Source organism: Rhinolophus hipposideros (genome assembly GCF_964194185.1).
Source record: "Rhinolophus hipposideros genome assembly, chromosome: 7".
Lineage (NCBI taxonomy): Eukaryota > Metazoa > Chordata > Mammalia > Chiroptera > Rhinolophidae > Rhinolophus > Rhinolophus hipposideros.
The window spans coordinates 55,854,438-55,878,333 of NC_138053.1; the positions used below are offsets into that span (position 1 = coordinate 55,854,438).

At 36.1% G+C, this 23,896-nt stretch overlaps 3 protein-coding genes across 12 annotated transcripts in view; 2 read left to right on the forward strand and 1 right to left on the reverse strand.

Annotated features, from left to right (window-relative positions):
• The window catches only part of RAD17 (RAD17 checkpoint clamp loader component), a 26,879-nt gene extending 19,061 nt beyond the window's left edge, over nucleotides 1–7,818 (reverse strand). For 2 of the 4 annotated variants that reach the window (XM_081054562.1, XM_081054560.1), the window contains exons 1-6: nucleotides 7,660–7,818; nucleotides 7,302–7,344; nucleotides 6,308–6,414; nucleotides 4,777–5,034; nucleotides 4,120–4,203; nucleotides 672–828 (exon numbers count right to left, since the gene is read on the reverse strand). In XM_081054562.1, the coding sequence (XP_080910688.1) occupies nucleotides 672–828; nucleotides 4,120–4,203; nucleotides 4,777–5,034; nucleotides 6,308–6,349 (541 nt within the window). In that variant the 5' untranslated portion in view covers nucleotides 6,350–6,414; nucleotides 7,302–7,344; nucleotides 7,660–7,818. Of the gene's footprint in view, nucleotides 1–671; nucleotides 829–4,119; nucleotides 4,204–4,776; nucleotides 5,035–6,307; nucleotides 6,415–7,301 lie in introns of all 4 variants that reach the window. The other 2 variants (XM_081054561.1, XM_081054563.1) reach the window with 2 other exon arrangements.
• On the forward strand, nucleotides 7,570–22,937 carry AK6 (adenylate kinase 6). Its single transcript, XM_081054571.1, has 5 exons — nucleotides 7,570–8,145; nucleotides 10,014–10,106; nucleotides 17,578–17,636; nucleotides 17,743–17,888; nucleotides 19,553–22,937. Exons 1-5 carry the CDS (start codon nucleotides 7,926–7,928, stop codon nucleotides 19,743–19,745), a joined length of 711 nt encoding a protein of 236 aa, XP_080910697.1. The 5' UTR covers nucleotides 7,570–7,925; the 3' UTR covers nucleotides 19,746–22,937.
• Nucleotides 8,073–11,957, forward strand: TAF9 (TATA-box binding protein associated factor 9). Of its 7 annotated transcripts, none has more exons than XM_081054566.1 (4): nucleotides 8,138–8,225; nucleotides 9,784–9,854; nucleotides 10,014–10,106; nucleotides 10,916–11,957. In XM_081054566.1, the coding sequence occupies exon 4, from the start codon at nucleotides 10,933–10,935 to the stop codon at nucleotides 11,725–11,727; it is 795 nt and encodes a 264-aa protein (XP_080910692.1). In that variant the 5' UTR covers nucleotides 8,138–8,225; nucleotides 9,784–9,854; nucleotides 10,014–10,106; nucleotides 10,916–10,932; the 3' UTR covers nucleotides 11,728–11,957. The 7 variants fall into 7 exon arrangements, with proteins under 7 accessions (XP_080910694.1, XP_080910692.1, XP_080910691.1 ...); XM_081054565.1 differs by lacking the exon at nucleotides 8,138–8,225 and adding an exon at nucleotides 8,343–8,422; XM_081054567.1 differs by lacking the exon at nucleotides 8,138–8,225 and adding an exon at nucleotides 9,158–9,246.
• Nucleotides 22,938–23,896: the final 959 nt, after the last annotated feature.

Sequence of the window (23,896 nt, forward strand, 5' to 3'; positions counted from 1 at the left end):
TACCTACAGTAGCAATAAGAAAAACTATGAAAGTTAAGCATATATGTGAAGTTATTATGTACTGGATCTTTAAATTGGTATTATTATTATTATTATTTTGGGATGTTTGTGTTAAGGCTTTCCAAGTTCCAAAGACAGTTTTTGCCTTATGCTTTGATTTGATTCGATTCTAACAAGTCTGATCTAAGCTCTCTCTTCCTGTTTGGAGGCAGGTTCCTTTAATACATCTTAAAGCTTGATTTACATTTAAACAAAAAGATTTGATTTACACAGTCTAATTTCCAGCCAGAGCCAAGAAAAAAGTACATAAGCAATGCAAACAGACTGATGTGCTAAATATCAAAACCATTAAGATAATCCTCAAAGAATTGCATTCTCTACTGGAGACACTCTTTCTTTTCTTCTCCTGAAATTTCTCTCTGAAACTTGGAAAGTATGGAGGGAAAAATACACTCATGTAGTTTCATTTGACTGCTGCTCTGACTTTGTGAAGCAGTTGCTAGTGGGCAGATGCCAATCCAGGTAGTACAGGAGAGGAAATACCTTTCTCTCAAAAACATATACCAAAAATGATCTTAGGAATCTTAAGGACATGGTTGGGGAGTTTGTTTCAAATGTCCTTTAAGCACACTTTTCCTAGTATTTCCATTACCTTCAGAAAAAAACCTTACCACGATTAAATGTCTCCTTGAAATCATCTTTTTGGAAGTCTGGTAAAATTGGATTAACCCACTCTTGTACTTGAATACCATGCTCCTTTGATAGTATTTTTATAGTTGTTGTTTTTCCACATCCAGGAGGCCCTGTTATTAATAAAATGGATCCACCCTAAAACCAAATGAATATTAATTAAAAATCAAAATCACTGGATTGCTAGATTATTTTTGAATTTTCTTTCTAAATATTAGTTATTTCTATAAATATTTACTGAATGTCTGGTATAAGAAGACTACATTTCACAGTAATGCTAACTGGAATAAACTAGTCTTAAATAAAATAAGATTATTTTATTGTCATAGATAAAATAAGATAATCTTATTTCCTGAACTTTAAGCTTCTGGTAATTCTTCAATCCTTGCATCATGTCCCTCCCAAAGACTACTTGGTAGCCAAATTACAATAATAGCTGGATTAAAAAGGTAACGTCTGAAAGAATATTTTTAGAGGTTACTGGAACTCATAAAATTCAATCTTAAGACAGAATCTCTTTGGATTATATACTTTGATATTATGCAAGTATAATATTCTAATGCGAAGACCTCAGTTTGGCTATCAGATTCTTTGAGAAATGCATACTAAGAAACATGTTTACCAGAGATGGGACTCTAAAGACAGACGAGAGAATGTAGGTCCCAGTAATATTCCCTCATACAGTAAATCAGATAAAAAAGTTAAAAGCCAAAAAAATGTCAGGGGGAAGACTTCCTACAGCCAGTGGTGGGCCGTAATCCTGCTCATTTGTTCATCTTTATTAACTAGTATAAGTAAGGACTTATGTGCTTGGACCCAGAAGAGAGCCAGTTCTACTTTTTAAAATGGGTGAGTGTATGAGTTATAGTACTATTTGCCATGAGTTTAATGTTAATGATTCAATAATATACATTAAATAAGGTGTCTTTAAACAGACACACATATAAAACAAGGTTATATATTGATGGGTTGACATAAATGTGACTAGAGAAACATAGTTTCCCAGGAACCTAACCCTGTATGTCTCTCAGGAACAATAGTTCAGTATTTGCTAAATCCTTGTTTGCAGTAACTTTACAGAACATAACTAATGCAAATAATGAGAACCGACTACTTCTAGGCAGATGCTTTTCTTTAAAAAAGAGGAAGACCAAGCACAGGCAGTAATATATTTTTCTCATGTAATAGAGTTAAGTATCTATTTTCTGACACAGAGTAGGAGCTACATAGCAAAAGTTTGGCTTCCAGTAAAAGACCTGGGAGGTACTCTCCTATCAGAACACTAAAACATAAAGATTACTATTAATTCCCCTACTGTCTACATTGTATGCAATAGAGGTTTACTGTATTTTGAGGGAAAGAAGTTGCCCTGAAAGATAGATTAAACTTAGCAAATATTTGAAGTACTTACAATAAATTTTAAAAATAGTAATTTTAGGTTGCCCATAAAGAAATCTAGAAGTTACTAAAACTTATATATTACAGAGAGGAGATGTTTGGTTAAAGTCTAAATTCTTACAGAGAAGAAGCTTTTAAAATTGTAGATAAAATACTTTCCCCAACACCTATATGTATACACACATACCTAAGTTTATCCAACTGGTAGAATAATAACAATTATACATGTGTAGGTTTAAGACATGATAATGTTGATACTAAAAAAAGTACTGATAAGTAAGAAAACACAGTGGACACTGAAAAATATAAACTACTAGCTAAGCTCACCAAACAAATCAACGAGAAAAAGCCTGGATATAAGAGATCCCTCAGGAAAACTGCCCAAGAATCTATACTCAGGGAAGAGAGATTTTTATGAGCCAGCCGAGGAATACCAGTGCTGACACTGAAAATTCCATCTTGTACATGTTATCTGAACAATAAACCAAAGGGTTATAACCAGACAGAAAAAAATTAGCATTCAAAAAAGGACCTGTTACCACTGGAGGCAACTAAAACACAAACTGCTTCATCTCACAGTTGAAAATTAAAGGGAATGATTTAAAAGTTATCATGTCTTTCCAGCTGGAAATGTATTTAAAGGTAATTAAATAGCCCCAGCTGGTGATGGCAAACTTTTCCTTATAGAACAATGCCAGCTAACAATTATAGAGATAACAATAAAATTTAAAAATCACCATTTCACAATCTTAACAAAATAACTAATTCAGACAAGGACAGAGTACAGATGCTAAAGTATTTAGGTGAAAGATAGCTGGGGAACTGGACACTTACATGTTGCCAAAGTGTCTCTCCACAGATCATGTGCTAGTTGCAAGGAAAAATTACTTTATAATGAAGATTTTTGACTATTATCTCCTTAATCTACTGATCAAAGTTAGCATAAAAAACAGCAGAATCAGAGATATTTTCTGAATTGGTGCAATATAAAATACACACCATGACGTGTAAAGTATTCTTGCAGAAATGTTCGATTTGAGTCTAATCAAGCCCTTCATTCAAACTTCAAAGTTACAGGAAATGCAGGATAGAAGAACAAGTTAGTCATCATGAGGATGGAACAACCTGACAAATCCAGAATCTGAGACTTCTACCAGTCAACTGTCCTGGTCTCTTCAACTAGTCAATGTCTTGGACAGAAAGAAAGGGTGAAGGTTGGGACTGTACTAGATTTAAAAAGACCTAAGAGATATAATAATCAAAAGCAATGTGTGGTCCTTGATAAGATTCTGGTTGTGACCAACCAGCTCTAAAAGACATTTTGGGGAAAACTGGAGAAATGTGACTATGAACTGAGCATTAGATAACATTAGGAAATTACCGTTAATTTTGTTAGACAGAATGGTACATGGAGTTAATTAGGAAAACTCTTCCTTTTAAAAACAAAACAAAACATAGGCACACTGAAGTTTCTAAAAGACTGACGGAAATGTCACATGTTCATAATTTACTTTAAAATACTTAGGGGGAAAACGATAGATATACTATGGGTATGAGTATGTATTAATAAATTCTATTTTCCTTTATGTTTGAAGAAACTCAAAATAAAGTTTAAAAAGAGAGAGTATTCTAGCTTGGGGGCCAAGGGTAATTTTGGAATTAGGAAATGAAACAAAAAACATCAGTGTAAAATGAATGACTGCTTTAGGGTATATTTAGTACAAAAACTGATACATAATTTGCCAGCTTGCTTCACTGAGAGATAATCTGATGTGCTAATTACACTAGTACCCTAACTGATTCACTGTGCTTTATGTTGAGGACAGAACATAAGAAGGAAAAAGACATACAAGGAGAAAACTCAGAATCTTTTAGTGAGGCCAGAAATACTAGTAAGATCAGAGAGTTTTCCACGAAACAGAGTTTTCTGAACTTATTTCTCATCATAAAAGTTTAACTTCTTAAAACTAGCTATAAGTCAGAAAACCATTTGATGCTAAATATTTAAAACACGTTTTTTTATTGAATTACCTGTTTCGGTTGCCTTTCTAAGACTTCAGCTTTTAACCAGGTTTCAACTTCTTCAATTTTCTTTTTATGCACAGCAAGTTCATGCTAAAAATATCAAGTTTAAAATAAAACATTTTAACTGAAGGATTTTTGGTGCATCACGGACTAATCTAAACATTTTTAATGAAAACACTAAAAAACAAACAAACAAGAAAACACTAAAAAATAAGTAACATGATATGGTAATAAAAAAGGTTGATTACACTTAATTTTTTCTATTGTTATGAAAAAAATGTTTTTAAGATGACACTATTGAACGAAAACTACTGGGCATGTTTGGAATTGTATGATTTTTTTAAATCCTGAAATATATTTTGGGAAGGAAATAAATAGGTATTACATTTAGCAAAAAAACAACAACACACACACAACAAAAAAAACCCAGATTAGATCAATTCTATGTTGGGTTAAGTTTAATCTAAGATAAATACACATAATCAATTGTACAACTTCAGAATAATTGCTAGGAAAATCTGAGCCTTGGAACATAAAAAAAGACACTGGTTTTTTCCTAATTCATTTAGATAAAAAGAGTCCTATGAGTAATAATCTGAAAGTGTACATCCCTCTCCTTTATGAAACTAAATTACATAGACATGTTTGCATGCTATTTATTACCTGAGTTTCTGGTTTGTACTTATCCACCCAGGGTTCATTTTCAGACAGATACTCTTTTGAATTTTCTAGACCATAAATCTCTTCTGAGGAAGATAGCTTTCCTCTTTTTCTAGTTGGAAATCTGCTACTTTCTAATGGGGACGACACGTTATTTCTTCTATGACTTGAGTTTTTCACACCCAATGATGTGGCAGTAATAGTAGAAATGCTTGTATTCTCTGAAAAATCATCAAATGATGGGTCTACCCAGTCTGTTACCTGATAAAAAGAAATCATGTAAATACTATTGCATTTTTTGCATCTGTTCCCTATGTAATTACACTGTGTACAAAAAATGTTTGTATATTTGCAACATTTAAAACAAACATCTCGCAAATTAGCTCTTTAAATAGAATTGATTTTATACGTATTAGTTATTTTTCTACTTTACAATAAGTACAAATGCATACTTGTCTACTTGACCATGGTAATGATGAATACCATATAAAGGAATATAAAATATAAACTTAATTCTTTTTATCAATGTAATCTTCCCAGGATAAAGAATAGGCTGATTCTTTTAAACTCGTTTGTAGAACTGAAACATAAACATTTAAATTATCTACCAAAAAAGAAGCAAGACAAAGAAGTAAAATATTATTTTACCCATGAACAACGAGAAAAGTAACACTTCTGCCTTCACCAGGTTATACATTTCAATACATCCAAATAATCCCTAACAGCTTCAAGATTTTGTGAGGATATAGTCTAAGTACTCCTGATGTTATGAATAATTTGTTAAGATGACTTAATTATATTCACTCCTCTTTTAAGGACAGAGGGTTAAGAATATTATCAGCAGTGGGTAAAGAAACTTCTGGGAAAATATTTGGTCATAGCTACCCAATTCATCTCCTTCTCTATAAAAGACTGTCACTATTACTATAATTTTGGCCCTTTATCTCAATTTTTACGAGTACATAAAAATATTATGTGTGAAAAGCAATTCTGATCTACATGTTATACATTTTACAGTTTTATTTCTTACATAAATGTGGACTACCATTTACTGAAAAAAGAGAAATGGCAAAGTTAAATAATTTACTTAAGATCAGAGAAAAATCAGATAAACCATTAGGAAAATAGCTACTTTGCATATGAGGATAATACTGTCCGACTCTACCTTCATCCTACTCCAGCACCCTAACCTTGCTGAGAACTGGCACACTGAACCACATGATTTCTAAGAGGCAGGGCCTTTGTTAAACTTTAACACCAAATACAACTCATATATTTCTTTTTTCTACTGCTCTTTCTTTCAAGAGTTTTCAGCCTTTTCTTTTTGATTGGGATTGCAAATGACTTTTCAAAATTAAGGTTGTACTTTTAGTGCAGAGCTGTTTCCTAACTCATTAGACTTTTTAGATCACTAATTAGAAGAGATACTGGCACCATTACTTTGATAGCAGTAATAAATCATTAAAAACATGTACAAAAATTTTACTTCTTTTTTTTAAGGCAATTATGACAGGACAATTTTAGTGTATCATACCTTTGTGGAAGATAGCTTTTGTCTAAGAAAAGGTTTTGACATTATAAACTTTAACAGTTCCCATCCGTAGTATATAACCTGTAGTAGTACATTGAAGTATAATTCACCTGGGGGGAAAAATTCTCAATTAAGAAAAACTGTAAAACAGAAGGACAGTAATTAACATATGGGATATAATCAACAGCATAATTAGGTTAAGGCTCAAGACGAATGAAAGAGAACTAAGTGAAAGAGAACTGAGTAAACATAGGAGAAACAAGAGTCAAACGCTAAAATAAATTTTAATTTTAATGGCTATAATTGTCAAATAATCTATTCATGGTGTTATAAATGTAAATTATTTGATACGAACTCATTAACTAGAGAAAACGGAAAAACCACATATTTGTGTACCTACCTTTTGTCATTAAGGAAAACTTGACATTCTATTTGTGTAGTTTTTATACGAAAGTTTAAAATTTCCCTTATTTCAAATTACAGTTGCAGTTTTTCGTTGCCAAAATTTCAACAAAAACACTCCACCATACAATGAATTCAGACTTATCACTCACTTTGGACAAAGGTTTTAAATCTTACTGTAAGTTTTTCCTATAACTTTTTCCTTATTTGAACATGTTAGGAAATTTTTTGGCAACACTGTATTTTCCGACTTTCATAATTCTTCAATGTTTATACGAAACTAGTAAACTCGCCAATTTTAAGTTAGCCAGAGTAAAGTTTTTTATTAAGGTCTATAAACTTATAAATTGGGAGGTCGATGGGACTTTTTACTAGCGTGGAGGCCCACATAAATGTGTAAATACTTCCACGTACTAGAAAACAAATCGTACACATCCAGACACAAATCGTTCACGTTTTTTTGTTTTGGCGTGTCAAGAGATACATAGGTGTTAAAAACATTGAGTACATGTAGCTGGCAGGTCGAAGTAAAAGGCACAGACTGTGGCTACGGCCAGGAGTCCAGTCGTTCTTTCAAAACAAGACTGACAATTACCTTCTTTAAAAAGCAGGCAACCGTCCTTAACGATGCCAGGGTCCTGAAACGAGACGTCAGAGGTAGGAGAAACCTTCGAGAATATTTCTAGCAGACCCACCACCACCCTACACACTGAACAGGGGTTAGTAAGCTCCGACAGTCGTGCAACGTAACGCTGCCCATCAGTGGAGAGCCCAGATCGGCTCGCTCGCGCCGGCTCCAGGCCAGAGGTCTGCACCCCCACCCTCTCATCGCCAAATGGGATGGGCAAGTAGGAAGGAGGAGCGACGAGAGCCCGGGAAGGCGTGGAGGCAGAGATGGACTCGCATCCCCAGGACACACACTGCAGCCGCAGCTGCAGCCGCGGCGGCCTTACTTGCGGGGAGCTGCAGGACCTCCTGCGCCGGGAGGAGCGAAGGAACCCAGGCCCTGCTCCAGTGGAAGGGAAGCCACCACGTCTTCCCCGGGCTCAGCCCCTAGCCTCCGGGAGGTCCCTCCTCACGGGACCTTCCAGACCCCTCGGCCCTTCCGCGACAGAGCCCGAAGGGCGGAGGCAGCCAAAGGAGCAGGCGACTTAGGCATCCAGCGCACTGCCTGACCTGAATCGCGGGCCCCAACTGGGCCCCTGCCTGGGACCCTGAGATGGAATTGTGTCATAGGAGGTCAGATAACCAACGGTCGGTGACCAGAAGGCGGACGTGGGTCGCGAGCGCCGTGCAGGATCTTGAGGTCCCCGGCGCCACTGGCGCTTGCCGCGGCCCGCTCCTTCCGGCGCCAGCCTGCGGCCCCGGGGTCTCGTGTGCCGAGACTCCCAGAGCCGTCGCCGAGAGGACCATGTTGCTTCCGAACATCTTGCTCACCGGTCAGGGCGCGCGGCGGGGAGGGGCTGGACGGCGGGGCAGGCCAGGGACGCTGGGTGCCCTGCGGCCGCGGGCGCCCGAAGTGTGTGTGTGTGTGGGCAGGGGGGCGCTCATGTTCGGTGTGAAGGCCAGTCGAGGGCCTCGAGGCGTGGCAGTTGCCAGGGCCTGGGGATGGGGCCTCGCGCTCGCTGCAGGAGGCGGGGGGGGGGCGGGGAGGAGGAGGAGGAACCGGGAACGTTGGTTCCGTTGGCCCGAGGTTGCTCGGTGAGGTGGAGGCAGGTAGACCAATCGAGTTCCCCTTTCTGGCATGCTGCCTGCTCTTCCTGAGTCTGGTTTTTGTTCCTAAAATGGATGTTGATTCTTTATCTGGCAGGGTTTTCTTTGGCCTTTTGCGGTATCTTGTAAGGCAGGATTTGGCCGTTAGTAGCTGGGTTAATGGTGGATGCCTTAGTCGTTAGGCCTTACCTGGCTGTGTCTCCTTTTCCCGTTGTATCTGAGAGCCAGATTTTAGTACAAGGGCTCAGGTGTTTGTGGCATAGGGTGATTAATTTGCTATGTATGTTTGTTGAGTTGATATCAGAGGCTTTTTTCTTCCAAGAACAAAAGGCATCTACTGAGCATCTCTTGTTTCTTGTGTAGAGATGCTCAAAAATCCCCGGGGGGGCCCTTCTGGGTCTCCGGGCCTGTGATACGTGAGGAGTACTGAATGCCGCCGCGTAACGACTTGAAAGAATGTTATTGTTTGTCGTTTAACTCTGAAAATGTTTATTAAATTGTAGCAGTTAATAAACTGCTAGCATCGTCGGGCATTCATTGAAGAAAATCTAATGGTTGTAGGTGCTATTACAACGCAGAAAAATTGAGACACTCTGGAAACAAAGCAATAAAGTTTCCATCATTTAACAAAACAAGCGTGTTGGTAGTGCACAATTTCTGTTTCCGAGAGTTGCAGATTAACCTCTCAACAAATTAACGTGCAGCCTTTAAGATTCCTTAAAAGGAAGATTTTTCGGCATCTGAGTTGTTTGGGTCAGACAGTGTCCTGGGTTTTAATATTAAGCCATATTGTCAAAAATCAATGGGAGCATTTTATTGAAAACCTGGTAAGTCCAGGGTTCAAACTTGGTGTATTATAGTGGACTTAAGGTAAATGTTACTGTCTTGTATATGGAGACTTGATTTATCCCTGTTATCGTGGATTGTAATGATCAAGTTTTATTATTTCAGTGACGTTAAACCTGAACAGCCTAAAATTATGCATTTATTCATCTTGAAATACAATAGATAATAAAAAGGGAAAGGGAAGAACAGTGTGTAGCATTGCCATTTATGTACAAGGGAATGTATGTGTGTATGTACACATAATATGTATATGTATGTACACATGCTATTGTGTATACATATACATGAATGTGTACACAAACACATACATAGGACTTGGTTGGAAAGATACTTAAGAAACTGGTTTACAGTGGTTGCCTCTAGGGAAGAGTACAGGGGATCACAGGTGGAAATGAGATTTGTCTGTCATACTGCTTAGATTCTTTTCCATGAATAATTTCTTAATTTTTAAAAAATTAAAGCGAACAATGATACTAATTTATGTGAGCTATCTAATTTTACTCTGGGAATTCCCATAGTGTTGGCAAGCTCTGTGACTTGGCATCAGAATCACCCAAGCCCCACTCCTGATAGAATCAAGATACACTGGGTGAGACGTGGACATCCATCAGGCGTGGGGTGGTCATAGTATATGTTAATTCACATGGGATTACTAATTAGGAAACTTCGTTTCAGTCATTAACCTTAAGAGGGGCACATAGCTTGCTAAAGCCTAGTAAGTATTTCATGAACAGTATTTTTCTTACAGGTACACCAGGGGTTGGAAAAACCACGCTGGGCAAAGAACTTGCATCAAGATCAGGACTGAAATACATTAATGTGGGTGATTTAGCTCGAGAAGGTAAGGGACATTTTGATGTTAAATTTGTTTTTAAAAAGAGAGAGTGTGAGAGACAGATAATGGAGTATTAGTCCTATACTTGAGAGGGTACAACATGCAGAGAAAGATTGCCATTAAGGAGTTATGCTCTATTGGGGATCCATAGAAATAGTAAGCATTTAAGTGTCTAAAGCTATGTCCTGGCTATTTGGACCATTACATTGCTCCCCAATTGACTAGCAGTTCTTGTGGACAGTAATAATTGAGGTTTTCATGAAGAGATTGGATTTAGGATAGGTAGAATCTGAATATGAAGAAGAGGGAGAATGTTTGGAGATGGGTCAACAGATAAAGGTTTGGGTGGTGCTGAGCATGTCTTTGGAGACAGTGTTATATTGATCTTACTGGAAGGACAGATTATTTTGAAATCAGGCAGTAGAACATGACTGTCCGGTGGTATTTTCTTAGATTAATTTGACAGTAGCATGTCTGCATGCAACTGCACATATTCTAAAATACGTTTTTACTTATTTTACCATTTCCCCCTCATCTTTTATCACTCCCTTATTGTGTCTTTATCTTTGTTTATCTTATAATTGTATCTTTATTCTATAATGGTTTCTACAGGGTAGAAACTCAATAAATTTAATTAAAGGGAACTTTTTAAAGTGTGCCTCATTAAAATTAAAAAGATTTAACATATTTTTAAAATTTAAATATATTTTGAAAAATTTAACGTATTTAAAATTTTTTAAATTCCTGACAGTTGCTACTATAGTAACTATTTCAGGTTTGACCTAATGTACGTATTTTTTTCAAATGATCTGAAGTCTGATCACCGGATATCATGGAGTCTGGCAAGATGGCTTCTCCCAAGAGCATGCCGAAAGATGCACAGATGATGGCACAAATCCTGAAGGATATGGGGATTACAGAATATGAGCCAAGAGTTATAAATCAGATGTTGGAGTTTGCCTTCCGATATGTGACCACAATTCTAGATGATGCAAAAATTTATTCAAGCCATGCTAAGAAAGCTACCGTTGATGCAGATGATGTGCGCTTGGCAATCCAGTGTCGTGCTGACCAGTCTTTTACCTCTCCTCCCCCGAGAGATTTTTTATTAGATATTGCAAGGCAAAGAAATCAAACCCCTTTGCCATTGATCAAGCCATATTCAGGCCCTAGACTGCCACCTGACAGATACTGCTTGACTGCTCCAAACTATAGACTTAAGTCTTTACAAAAAAAGGCATCTACTTCTGCGGGAAGAATAACAGTTCCACGACTAAGTGTTGGATCAGTTACTAGCAGACCAAGTACTCCCACACTTGGCACACCGACCCCACAAACCATGTCTGTTTCAACTAAAGTAGGGGCTCCAATGTCCCTCACAGGGCAAAGGTTTACAGTCCAGATGCCCACTTCGCAGTCACCAGGTGTAAAAGCATCAATTCCTGCAACATCAGCAGTTCAGAATGTTCTGATTAATCCATCATTAATTGGGTCCAAAAACATTCTTATAACTACTAACATGGTGTCATCACAAAATACTGCCAGTGAATCATCAAATGCATTGAAAAGGAAGCGTGATGAGGACGATGACGATGATGATGACGATGACGACTATGATAATCTGTAATCTAGCCTTGGTGCATGTAACACGTGTACTTGGTCTGGGATCCACTGTACTGAGATTAAACGTGCATGCTGGATGTTTTTAAGTTGTATCTTACAAAACTTAAATAGTATTTAATGAGTAAATATAGCTATCATACTTCTCAGTTGAGATGTTGGATTTTCTTTAATACGATTCATAATAGTTTTTCATCATCTTTTAAGTGTAAAAAATAAAGTCCTTCTTCAATTTGATTGTTGGTATGTTGGCAATTATGTTTTTAGAAGCAGTTTTCCCCCTCATCACCAACAGGAGTAACAGTTGCAAGAACTTGAAGTTGTTGCAGTCTGTTCATTACCACTGGAGTGTCAGCTCTAGTGTCTTCAGATGTTTAAATCATAGTATCATCTCTGGTATATGTCAATCTTATGTTCCATTTTCTCAGATTGCTAAAGCATAACCATCTCCTTTTTGGAGAGACCACTTGGTTAGTGTTTTTATTCATAGTAAATCCTCATCTGTTTGCATTTATCTTCCTCAATTGCCCTATTTCTCCAGGTCCTATTTTTCTGTCCCTTTGGTTATTTGGCAATTTCTGGAGACATTTTTGGTAGTCACGAAGGGTTGGGAGAGTTGCTACTGACGTCTAACGGGTAAAGGTCAGCGATTCTGCTGAACATCCCCCAGTTCACATCTTCCACTCCCATAATAGAATTTCAAGCTCAGAATGTCAGTATTTGAGGTTGAGAAGCCCTACTATAAAAGAAATGAGAGTATAAAAGAAAAAAAACTGGTTTTAAACAAATGCTTAAATGGGCATTTATTGCCATCCTAGTAATCATGTTAAATTGCTATATTACGGTTGATCTTTGAACAACATGGGTATGAACTGCACAGGTCCACTTATACACGGATTTTTCAATTGACTACGCGGTTGGGAATCCTTGTATGTGGAGGGCCAACTGTTATACATGGGTGTTTTCATTTTTCGGGAGTTGGTGCCCCTAATCCTCACGTCGTTCAAGGGTCAACTGTATTTCTAAGAGACCATCCTAATGCCATTTGGAACCAAGACAGGAAACCTAGTCCGGGCATGACGGTTAATAAAACTATTGGGAGTTGTAAATGTGTGACTAAGAATGCTTTTCATCCCTGTTCTTCCAGTCTCAGATTCCACTTAATGTCCTTTCCCATATACAATTAATTATATTTACCAGCATCTTTAATTTTCCTACCATCAGTTGATCAGTCTGAAGCCTCTGTTCCTAACCCCAGGATGTTTGCAAGTCTATAGACAAAGTAATATTATTATATTGAAATTGGATCCATTGCAAACAGGTTATAAAGCATAGCTGAGCCCTTAATACTTATAATCTTGATCTGTTTCTAACCCACGGGTTGGCAAGCTGCTGCTGTTTTTATAGGAACCACTAAAGCTAAAGACTTGCTCACAAAGCCTGAAGTATTTACTATCTGGTCCTTCCCAGAAGTTTGCTATCCCCGCTCTAACCTCTTTTGTGTCCCATTTTTTCCCCTCCACTGGAAGCCTTTGGAACTAACTTCTCCATTGGCCTCTCCGACACTGTTCTCTCGCAATCTTGGCATCTGCTCCTCTGATTTTACTGCAGCCATATTGTAATTCTGCTCCTCCCTCCCCTAATTTCTTTTTTTTTTTTTTAAGGAGGGTGCAGCTCACAGTGGCCCATGCAGGGATTGAACTAGCAACCTTGGTGTTATCAGCACCTTGCTCTAACCAACTGAGCTAACTGGCCACCCCTCTCCCTCCAGTAATTTCATTCACTCAGGACTGGTTACTCCCTGTTGCTGCTGACTCTTAAATTTATAATTAAAACTTAGCCCAATTTCTAGACAACTAAATGTAACAATCTGAATAGTTCTCAGACAGCTCCAAACTAGTATGTGTATAAAGCACATGCTCTGAGGTTATCCCTAAGCTCCCTGCCCACTCCTGATTCCTATCCCCCACACATACAAACATTCATACACAATACGGATCCATTTGGCCTTTAAATCTTGATAGTTTGTCTGAAAAATCGCTGTGAACCACTATCCCATTCCTCAGACTATGGGTGCTGTGTTCCTGTGGTACTCCTTTCTCAACCTCAAGACTATTGGTGCTGAATCTTCTACTCGTCAGTATCTCTTCCCTGCCTCTTCTACACCATCATGTCCTTTAAAAAAGCCATGGGAGGAGGAATAACGACTGAACTTTTTACTGATAAAAATCTATCCTTAATGAAGTATAGGAGATTACGAACTGGCCATGGTCTACCTTCAGCCTTACCTGCAGCCAGTCTTCCCGATCTCCCCTTGTCTACCCACAGTGCACTATTCCTCACCCACATTGGGAATTTTCCATCTCCATGTCTTTATACATGCTATTTCCTTACCTGTAGATGCCCTTTTCTGCCTTACAAACAACTCTTTAAAAAGCCCAACTCAAATGTTACATCTTTGGTGCTAACTTCTCTAAGCAGGATTCATTGCTCTATACTATATAAAAAGCCAGGTTATCAAAGCACTCAATTTTTCTAAACCAATTTACTTCTTGTACTGATTGCATTACAGTTATAAGCTTCTTGTTGAATTGAGATAAATGGTGGTAAATGTTTCCAAAGGAAAAAAATCTGAAAATGTCTTAAGTATTGGCAACAGCATCAAAATAGGTAACTAGCATCCCAATATCTTTAAAGAACAGCTTTCACATACGTGCAAATTCTAGGATGGCAGTTAAAGAAAACATCACAATTTTATAGCTTGAATAACAACAGCTAGGAAGGTCTTTTAAGGCAAGAACTTAGCCTTTTAACTGGTTCCACAATTGTATTTTTCTGCAAGTAATACATCTTTATAAAACTTGGTTTAGAAAATTAAGGAATTTTCTAAACTTTTGGTAATTTAATCAAAAGAAGCCTTTTCATCATTGTAGATTAAGATCCTATGTGTAGATAGCTACAAATTTGATTTCCGGTTGAAACTTATGTTTCCACTTGTTTTTGAAATTTGAAATGAAGTTTAGAATCCATCCATTTCTCTCCATTCCCTATGGTACAGTTATAATCACCACTCACCTAAAATTCTGCAGTAGTCTTAGTACGGTATCCATGCTTTTGGATTTGCTTCCTTCCAACTCATTCTCACAAATCAAAATTATTTTAGAAAAGTTGAAATTGATCATGTCTTTTCATGCTTAAAATGCTTTAATGATTTTCTTTTGCCTTAGAATGAAGTCTCAACTCAGGGTCGCCTTCAAGGCCCTTTTGGACCTGGCCTCCGTTTACCTGACACTTTATCACTTATTTCCTAACTATTCTGACTTTCCCTCCTTTAAGAGTCTGCCCTCCCTAGTTTCTCAGACTTTGAATACTTGTTTTCTCTGTTGAGAAGTCTTCCCTACCTTTTTTTCCCTAGCTAACTACTTCAAGTTTCCACTTAGAAGTCATTTCCTCCAGGAACCCTCCCCAATAGCCCACGATTATGTTCCTAACATAATAGGTGCCCATCCTATTGCTCCGATAGCACGATGAACCATAATATTAAAATACAGTATAATTTCCAGGTTAATTGTCTATCCTCTCATTGTATTTTAACCTCTGAGGGAAGGACTGTATTTGTTTTTCTCGTTCTTTTTTGTTCACTATTATACCCTCATTAACCCTACAGTCACTACTGCTACTTGATGTTTTTTGAAATGTATGCTTGCAAGCTTGGATTATACTTTCATTAAAACATACTAACATGATTTAACAAATCCTACATTTCAGCATTGGAATAATAGTTGTCTGTCTTTTAGATAGCATTTATTTTAGATTTCACTAGTCTTTTAAGAGTCAAAGATTTAAAATATGAAGGAACCTCAGCAGTTAACTACTCCAGACTCCCACACAGTACAGAATCAGCTGTAGGTATTCTTAGATTTTGTGTATTATAAAAACACACACAATACAGTATTGTAAAAATACATGGAAAAAGTACTCCAAATCCTAATTTATCTTTTTTCTTCTGATCTTTGTCCCTATTGCAGACAGCCATGAATTCTGCTTTGTATGTTTTACTGCTTATATCATAAGCATATATCATGTTGCTACTTAGTCTATGTTACAGTGTTTTTTAACCACCTAATACTTATTTCCTGAACTTTATTTAATTACATATTTCATCAAGTGAGTAAACCAAGATTTAACTATTTCCCTACTGTTAAAACATTTTTAATCATTTTATCACAATTTTTTTCTGTTTAGAAATTAAATGATTGAGGAAATCTGAATGGGTATGAGAGTTTTCTTTTTAAAATTACTTTTTAAATAGATTTCCAGAGTTGATTTACTATATATATGTAACTAATATAACAGGCATATAAAGACTCATTGTAACTTGCATCTCTTGGGATAGTCCAAAAATTTTTTATGTATGTTTACTAGTGATCTTTTCCATCCTGTGTGAATTCTTATTCTTTGTTTAGCTACTTAAATTTATCTGGATTTTTAAGGTCTTTATATAATCTACATTTCAGTCCTTTGTCCTACTACAAAATATTTCTCCCAGTCTGTTATTTTTCTTTTTTTTAAAGTCATATTATTTTTCATTGAACAGAAATTTAACATTTATGTTTGAATTAGTGATTTTATTTCTTCACAAATTAAAGTGAATCATTCCTTTACAGATTAAATTTTCTGCTAGGTATCTTTGGAATTAAGAAATTAGCTCTTTAATCCACCTAGAGTTTGTGGTATAAAGCTTTAGATTGTTTTCCAAATTGTTAACCAGTTTTCTCTATATGAAGAGTTTAATTTTTTAGGCTGATGAGTTGCTGGTAACTGAGCAGTATCCCAGGGAGGCAGAGGTCACATTAGGGTGCTGGAGAGGTGGGTGGCTTATGTCCACAGAATCAGCCCACAGACCCTCCAGGCAAAGAATTACAACTGTCTCTGGCCTTCCCCCTCTCCTCCCCCAGGACTACCCTTTTGTCACTTCAGAACTCGTACCTCATTCAGAACTCATTTTAACCTGTTTTCGACCTGCGCCAAAATATTAAGGGGGAAGAGGCGGGAAGACTAGCATATTCTCAGAGATGGCTAAGTAGATGATCTTACCCTGCCTTACTACATACCTCCTAGGGATTCAGGCGAGGGTGGGATTGGTATGTCTCACCTTCTGAAGTGAGACTCACTTTGAAAGCCAGCTTTGGTTTGTTGGAAAGTTCTTATGTTAGATTTAAATGTTTTCTTTACAACTGCCCATTATTCTTTTTTTGCCTTCTGAAATAAGACATTTAACCCTTGGCTTTTTGGGATGCTGGAAATTGAGAAGTAAAGATACTGTTCAGGAGCATCTGGGTACTGACTCTGCTTCCCCAGACCCAATGAAGATGTTAGCTCAGTGACAGAGGGTTCATTTCTGGAATCAAGAACTTGTTTTTAATAAGTTTCATATCCTTGGCCTAATAAATTAGGAACTTAATCTGCTGTTAATGGGTGTGTGTGTATCCATGTGTCTCCTGTTTGCAATAATCTGTAGGTCACCAAAAACAACGCAGTTCTAATAGCCCCACAAATTCTGTAACTGGCTATAGTCATTCTTTAGTTTGTTTCAATTTTTGATAGCTAAAAGTTTCAGATATGTCACTGTCCAAGTCTCCCTCTAGACAAAATGCTGATTATTACTGTTCTTTTTATTTGGTGTTCATGTGACACCTATTGTGTTAGTGCCCTCCCTTGTCTCTAAAAGAGTGAAAAAAAATTAATTAAATAAATTGGTGATATATTTCCTTTCCTAAAGCCTAGAATTAATTGAAAATTACTGAAAGTTACTTAGAAAATACTGCTTTAACAAGCCAATGTAAATCTCTTTCAGGGCAGTTATATGATGGCTATGATGAAGAGTATGATTGTCCCATTTTAGATGAAGATAGAGTAAGTACAATTTTTTAATAAAGTACACATTTAAAAAATTTAATAGGAAAATTGACAGTGGGTTTTTAAAGGAGCATTCATATTTTTTTCTTTCCCTTTCTTATAGGTAGTTGATGAGTTAGAAAACCAAATGAGTGAAGGTGGAGTTATTGTTGATTACCATGGTTGTGATTTCTTCCCTGAACGCTGGTTTCACATAGTTTTTGTGCTGAAAACAGATAACAGTATATTGTACAAAAGACTTGAAACAAGGTAAGAAAGGAAAAACATTGAATTCTTAAAAGTGTAAACTTTTCTTCAGATTTCTGAAATTGGCCAATGTGACTACTTTATTTGGTCTGTAGTTAAAACCAAGTCTGCATGGTACCAACATTCAGAATCTAAGAGGAAATATTACTGTTTTTTTGTAAACAGCCAAAGACTGACTGAGGTATGAAAAAACTGTGAGAACTAGTCTTTTTTGTTTTTAGCCATTGAAAAAAGTTCTAAAATAGTCACCTTTAAAAAACAAAAGCTCTACTGAGATAAATTCACATACCATATAGTTCACCCATTTAAAGTGCACAATTCAGGGCCGGCCCGGTGGCTCAGGTGGTTGGAACTCGTGCTCCTAATGCTGAAGGCTGCCGGTTCGATTCCCACATGGGCCAGTGGGCTCTCAGCCACAAGTTTGCTGGTTGAACCCGCAAGGGATGGTGGGCTGCGTCCCCTGCAACTAACAATGGCAACTGGACCTGGAGCTGAGCTGCGCCCTCCACAAGTAAGACTGAAAGGACAACTTGACTTGGTCCTGGAAGTTCACACTGTTCCCCAATAAAGTCCTGTTCCCCTTCCCCAATAATAATAATAATAAATCAAAATAAATAAAGTGCACAATTCAATGGTTTTTAGTATATTCACAGAAGTATGCATCCATTATTACAACCAATTTTAGAAAATGTTCATCACTCCCTACCCCCGCTAAAAAACCCTATACTCATTAGCAGTCACTCACCATTACCCCTCAGTCCTCCACCCCAAGGCTACCAGTAATTTACTTTCTGTCTCCGTGAATTTGCCTATGAGGTATTCTGGATATTTCATATAAATGATATCATACAATATGTGGTCTTTTGTGTCTGGCTTCTTTCACTTAGCATAATATTTTCAAGGTTCATCTGTTTTATCAGCATACACTGGTACTTCATTCCTTTGTATTGCCAAATAAAATTCCATTGTACTCGTATGGATAGACCATATTTTATTTATCAGATATATGATTTGCAGAACTTTTCTCCCATTCTGTAGGTTGTCATTTCAACTGACCTTTTAAGTAGGTCAATTTAATTTTGATTGTCTTTAAAAGCTTTAACTAATTCTAGTTTGAATTTTCTTTATATTTTTCACAAGCTAATTGGTTGGCTAATATATCTGCGTAAAGAGTACATAAGTCAGTTTTTTTCACTGTCTGGAATTGGTAAAGTACAGATACATCTATATGATAAAGTACTCAATTAGTATATAATATTCCAATCATATGTATTTCATTATATGCCATCTATTTGTTTTATCTGTCTATACCTAAACTCCTCTAATTCTTTTGAAATCTAGGACCATTAACTATAGACTTTATATTTATCTCATAGCTGGCTTGTGGTAGGTAGATGTTTGCTAACTGACTGGCTGACAAATTGTGGGGGAAGAAAATTTTAGACAAACATAAACATTGGCCTTAATTTAGCCCTCTTGTAGTTTAAACCTCTTAGTTTAATCTCTTATAGGTGCCATTCTATTTTCTATAGGTAAAGAGACTACAAGAACTATTTTTGCATGATTTTTTGTATATTCAAAAGTGTCCAGTTTCTGGTATGCTCCTAAAACTCTGTTAATGCCATTCAGTTTGCTTTTTGTTTGCTTATCTTCTCTTTGCTTTTTAGGGGTTATAATGAGAAGAAACTAAAAGATAATATTCAGTGTGAAATTTTTCAAGTTCTTCATGAAGAAGCATTAGCATCCTACAAGGAAGAAATAGTTCATCAGCTGCCCAGCAATCAGCCAGAAGACCTAGAAGATAATATCAATCAGATACTGAAATGGATCGAGCAATGGATCAAAGATCATAGCTCTTAATTTTCAAGACTGGCCACCTTATAATCACTGTTGATATTTCTCTGCCTATATCATATAAATTGTCCAATTATCAGTAAAACTTTTTTTAAATTAAAATTGTGCTGTAGAACTAGTAGGTGGATAGTATAAAGGTTTATGTTTGGGTTTTCCCTCCACGAGAAAGCTAAACCATCTCAAGTATAATGAATATAATATTATTAAAGATTAAGAATAAGTACTCATCATTTAGTGCTTCAATTGCTAAAGAATAAGTAAATCTGACCAAATGGGTAGATGGATATCTTTTAAGTTTATGATAGAAGAAAATGAAGATGATCACTTAAAATAAAACTAAAGTCCAAAGATAAACCATCAGAGTTTTCCATTTTTATTTCTTCCTTTAAAAAAGGGGGGCGGTAGTGGTAATACTTGCACTCTGTATAAAATTCAAAAGGTACAAAAGGCTATACTGGAAAGGTAGGTTTCCCTTCCAGGCCACCCCTGTTCTTCAGCCACCCCAGACCCCTCCCTTTAGGAAATAATGTTACTTAAGTATCTTTTGAGAGATTTTATGCCTGCAAAGTATGTGTGTTGTTTGTATATACATTTTTTTAAGCATATGGTAGCATACAATGTAAACTGTTCTTATTTTCTTTTTTCATTTAGTATATTTTGGGGTTTATACCAGCTCAGAACCTATAGACCCCTATTTTTTTTTTTAAGTAAGATACAATTCACATATAAAATTGACATTTTAAAGTGTACAGTCCACTGGCTTTTATCATATTCACAAGACTGTGCAACAATCACCATTATGTAATTCTAACATTTTCATCACCCCACCCAAAAGAAGTCCCATACCCCTTAGTAGTCACTGCTCATTCTTCCCTTCTCTTAGCCCCACTTAGTCTATAGGGGTTTGCATATTCTGGACATTTCATATAAATGTAATCATGCAATATGTGGCCTCTTGTGTCTGTCTTCTTTCACTTAGCATAATGTTTCCAAGGTCATCCATGTAGCCTGTACCAGTACCCCATTCTTTGTATAGTCAAGACTAGTGAATAATATTCCAATGTATGGCTATACCACATTTTGTTTATTCCATCAGTTACACAATTGAGTTGTATCCATTTTTGGTATGAGTTATGCTATGAATATTTATACAGTTTTTATGTGAATGTTTTCAATTCTCTTGAGTATATATCTAGGAGGGAAATTTCTGGGTTATCTTGCAACTGAGTTTAACTTTTTGAGGAAATAACCAAACTGTTTTCCAAAGCAGTTGCATTACTTTACATTCCCACCATCCATGTATTAGGGATCTAATTTCTCCACATCCTTGCCGACATTTGCTACTGTTCATAATAGCAGTCATATTTTCATTTTGGTTTTGATTTACATTTCCCTAATGACTAATGATGTTGAGCCTCTTTTCATGTGCCCATTAGTCAGTTGTACATGTTCTTTGGACCTCTAATCTTTTTGTTGTGTGTATAAAATTCCATTAAGGGTGTGCTATGACTGGTTTAATCCCCTATTAATGGACATTAAGGTTGTTTCCAGCTTTTTACTGTTATAATGATGTAAGAAAGAACACATATGTTATTACTATGTGCTGGGCACTCTTAAACACATTGCAAAAGTGAACTCTCTTAATCCACATGACTACTGTTTGAGGTAGGTATTACTTGCATTACAGGTGATGGAACCAAGGCACAAAAGGTTTAAATGATTTACCCAAGATCATAGGTAGGAAATACCAAAGTCAGGATTCCATCCTAGCAGACTTACCAATTAAATTGTGCTGGCAAATTCTTATGTAATTTTGCACATGAGCAAGTTTATCTGTCAAGTAAATTCCTGGAAGATAAATCGTATGCAAACATAACATTTAGTAAATTTATTAAACATAGATTGCCTATTACATATGTGCAAGACTCCACGTGGTAGGGAAGGCCTCCTAAGATAAATCATTGACCTCTAGATGATATTTACCTAGTATACAAAGAAGATATGCACACAAAAAAGGTAAATTGTGACAAGTGCCTTATTGGAAATTCTAATATATTGAGAGAATAGATTAAAATTATTTTCTCCATGAGTATCGGAGAAAGATAAATGGATGCAAGGCCCTCAAGACTGGGTATGGTGGTAAAGAAGAAAGATAACTTGGACTGGGAAAATATCACAAAGGTGATACCCAGTACTACTAATCATATAAAATGAGCACACTTACTTCATAGAGCTATTGCAAGGATTAAATAAATAGTGCATGGCACATACTAAGTACCATATATGTGTTTATTATTATTTTTAGTAGTATAGATAGCTGTTTTGAGAAGACTATTGTCTTCACTACTGGGATTCATTAAATTCTCATGCTAATCGAGTGACTGCTAATTGTCCTACTTCTTATGATTGACTCATGATAATAAATGAGATTTTCCTTTAACAGAAGGGAGATAATGGAGTGTAATACAGAGCTACACACCTTTTCGGAATTTTGTAAATATTAATATAGTCACTAATTTCAGTCTTAAGTTTTCATGTGAAACTAGACAATGCTTTAACATTTTAAAATGTTTGAAAAAGGACTAAAAAATACCTCGTTCACTGTTTGTCTGGTTTTAAACCTACTTGTTATCTTTTTGTTTAAATTGGCTAATTTAAGCCAAACTTGAGATAGGTGTGCCAAATTTTTAATCATTTTATAATTCTGTAAATTAGACTTCTTGATTTATTCAGTTTCTCAAGAGTGCCTTAAGATAATAAGCTTTGGTATATGCATAACCAGTGACTTTTTGCCCCTTTATGCCCTTTTTGGTATATTTTTATTTTTGTGGGCTTTGAAATAGGGGTTTGTCTTCATCTATATTTCTTCTGCATTCTAAGGATGTCCTACCACCACTCCCTACCAACATTTAAATTTGTCGTTAACATAAAAGTGACAGGAGTCAAAACTGCTGAGAAACATTTATTCGTTCCTATGGAGTGGGGGAGGGTAAGGTAAAAAAACAACACTGTTCTTAAAAACTTTCATTGCTGTATATGTGGAAAACAGTATCATGAAAAGTCTTTATATTATATATACCTAGGCTTTTACTTAAAATTTAGTTCCTTAACCCTTTTGATGGTATAAATCTCTTTGACAGTCTGATGTAAGCTATGAACCCACTTCCTTCAAGGAAATACAGATATACATATCAATACAAAATGTTCATATTTTTCAAAGATTCAGACCCCTGAAATCCATCCAGAGATTTATTGTTTAAGGGGTTTATTTTTATGGAAAGGGGATTAAAAAAATAATTTGTAAAACAAGACTAGTGAATAAAAAGCATATGGATTGTCCTGGAGGTCCTAGCCAGTGCATTAAGCAAGAAAATAAAGACATACAGTCCTGAAAGGAATAAATTATTCTCAGTAAACATGATTACCTATATAGAAATTCCAGTAAGAATCCACACAAAAGCTACTTGAACTAATAAGTGACTTATAACAAGGTCACATACAAGACCAACACACCAAAGTCAGTTGCATTTTCATACAGTAGTGATACATAGTTGGAAATAAAAATGAAGACAATACCATTTATATCGTACCAAAAAGCATGACGTACTGACGTACATGTCTAAAAATCTGTGCAAGATCTGCATCCAGAATATTCCAATGAAAGATCCAGTTAGATGGATATACTATGTTCATGAATTCTGAGTCAATATTATTAACGTCAGTTTTCCCCAAATTGATCTATAAATTGAATACCAATAAAAATCCCACCATAACATAAAAATTGATAAGCTGATCTCATATGGAAACATAGAAACTAGAATAGCCAAACAATGCTGAAAAAGAACTTTTGAAAAAGTTAAAGGACTTACAGTATCTCATTTCAGGATTTACAATAAAATTTAAGGTGAAGAAGAATTATTTTTTGCTTGCAAAGCTATTGAATATGTTTATTACTAAATGAGATAGTACACAAACAGACTTTACAGTTATAAATATATTATTAATCTTTTATGATAATTTTAAATCTCTGAGCATCTAATAAGCACATAGCACTGATCTTGTCCTATAATTAGGATAAATTTTAGAGCCTTAATTCTCTCTGGTTTTCCATATAACTAGGTATGTAGGCTTTTGAAAAGTACCTGGTTAAGGGAAAT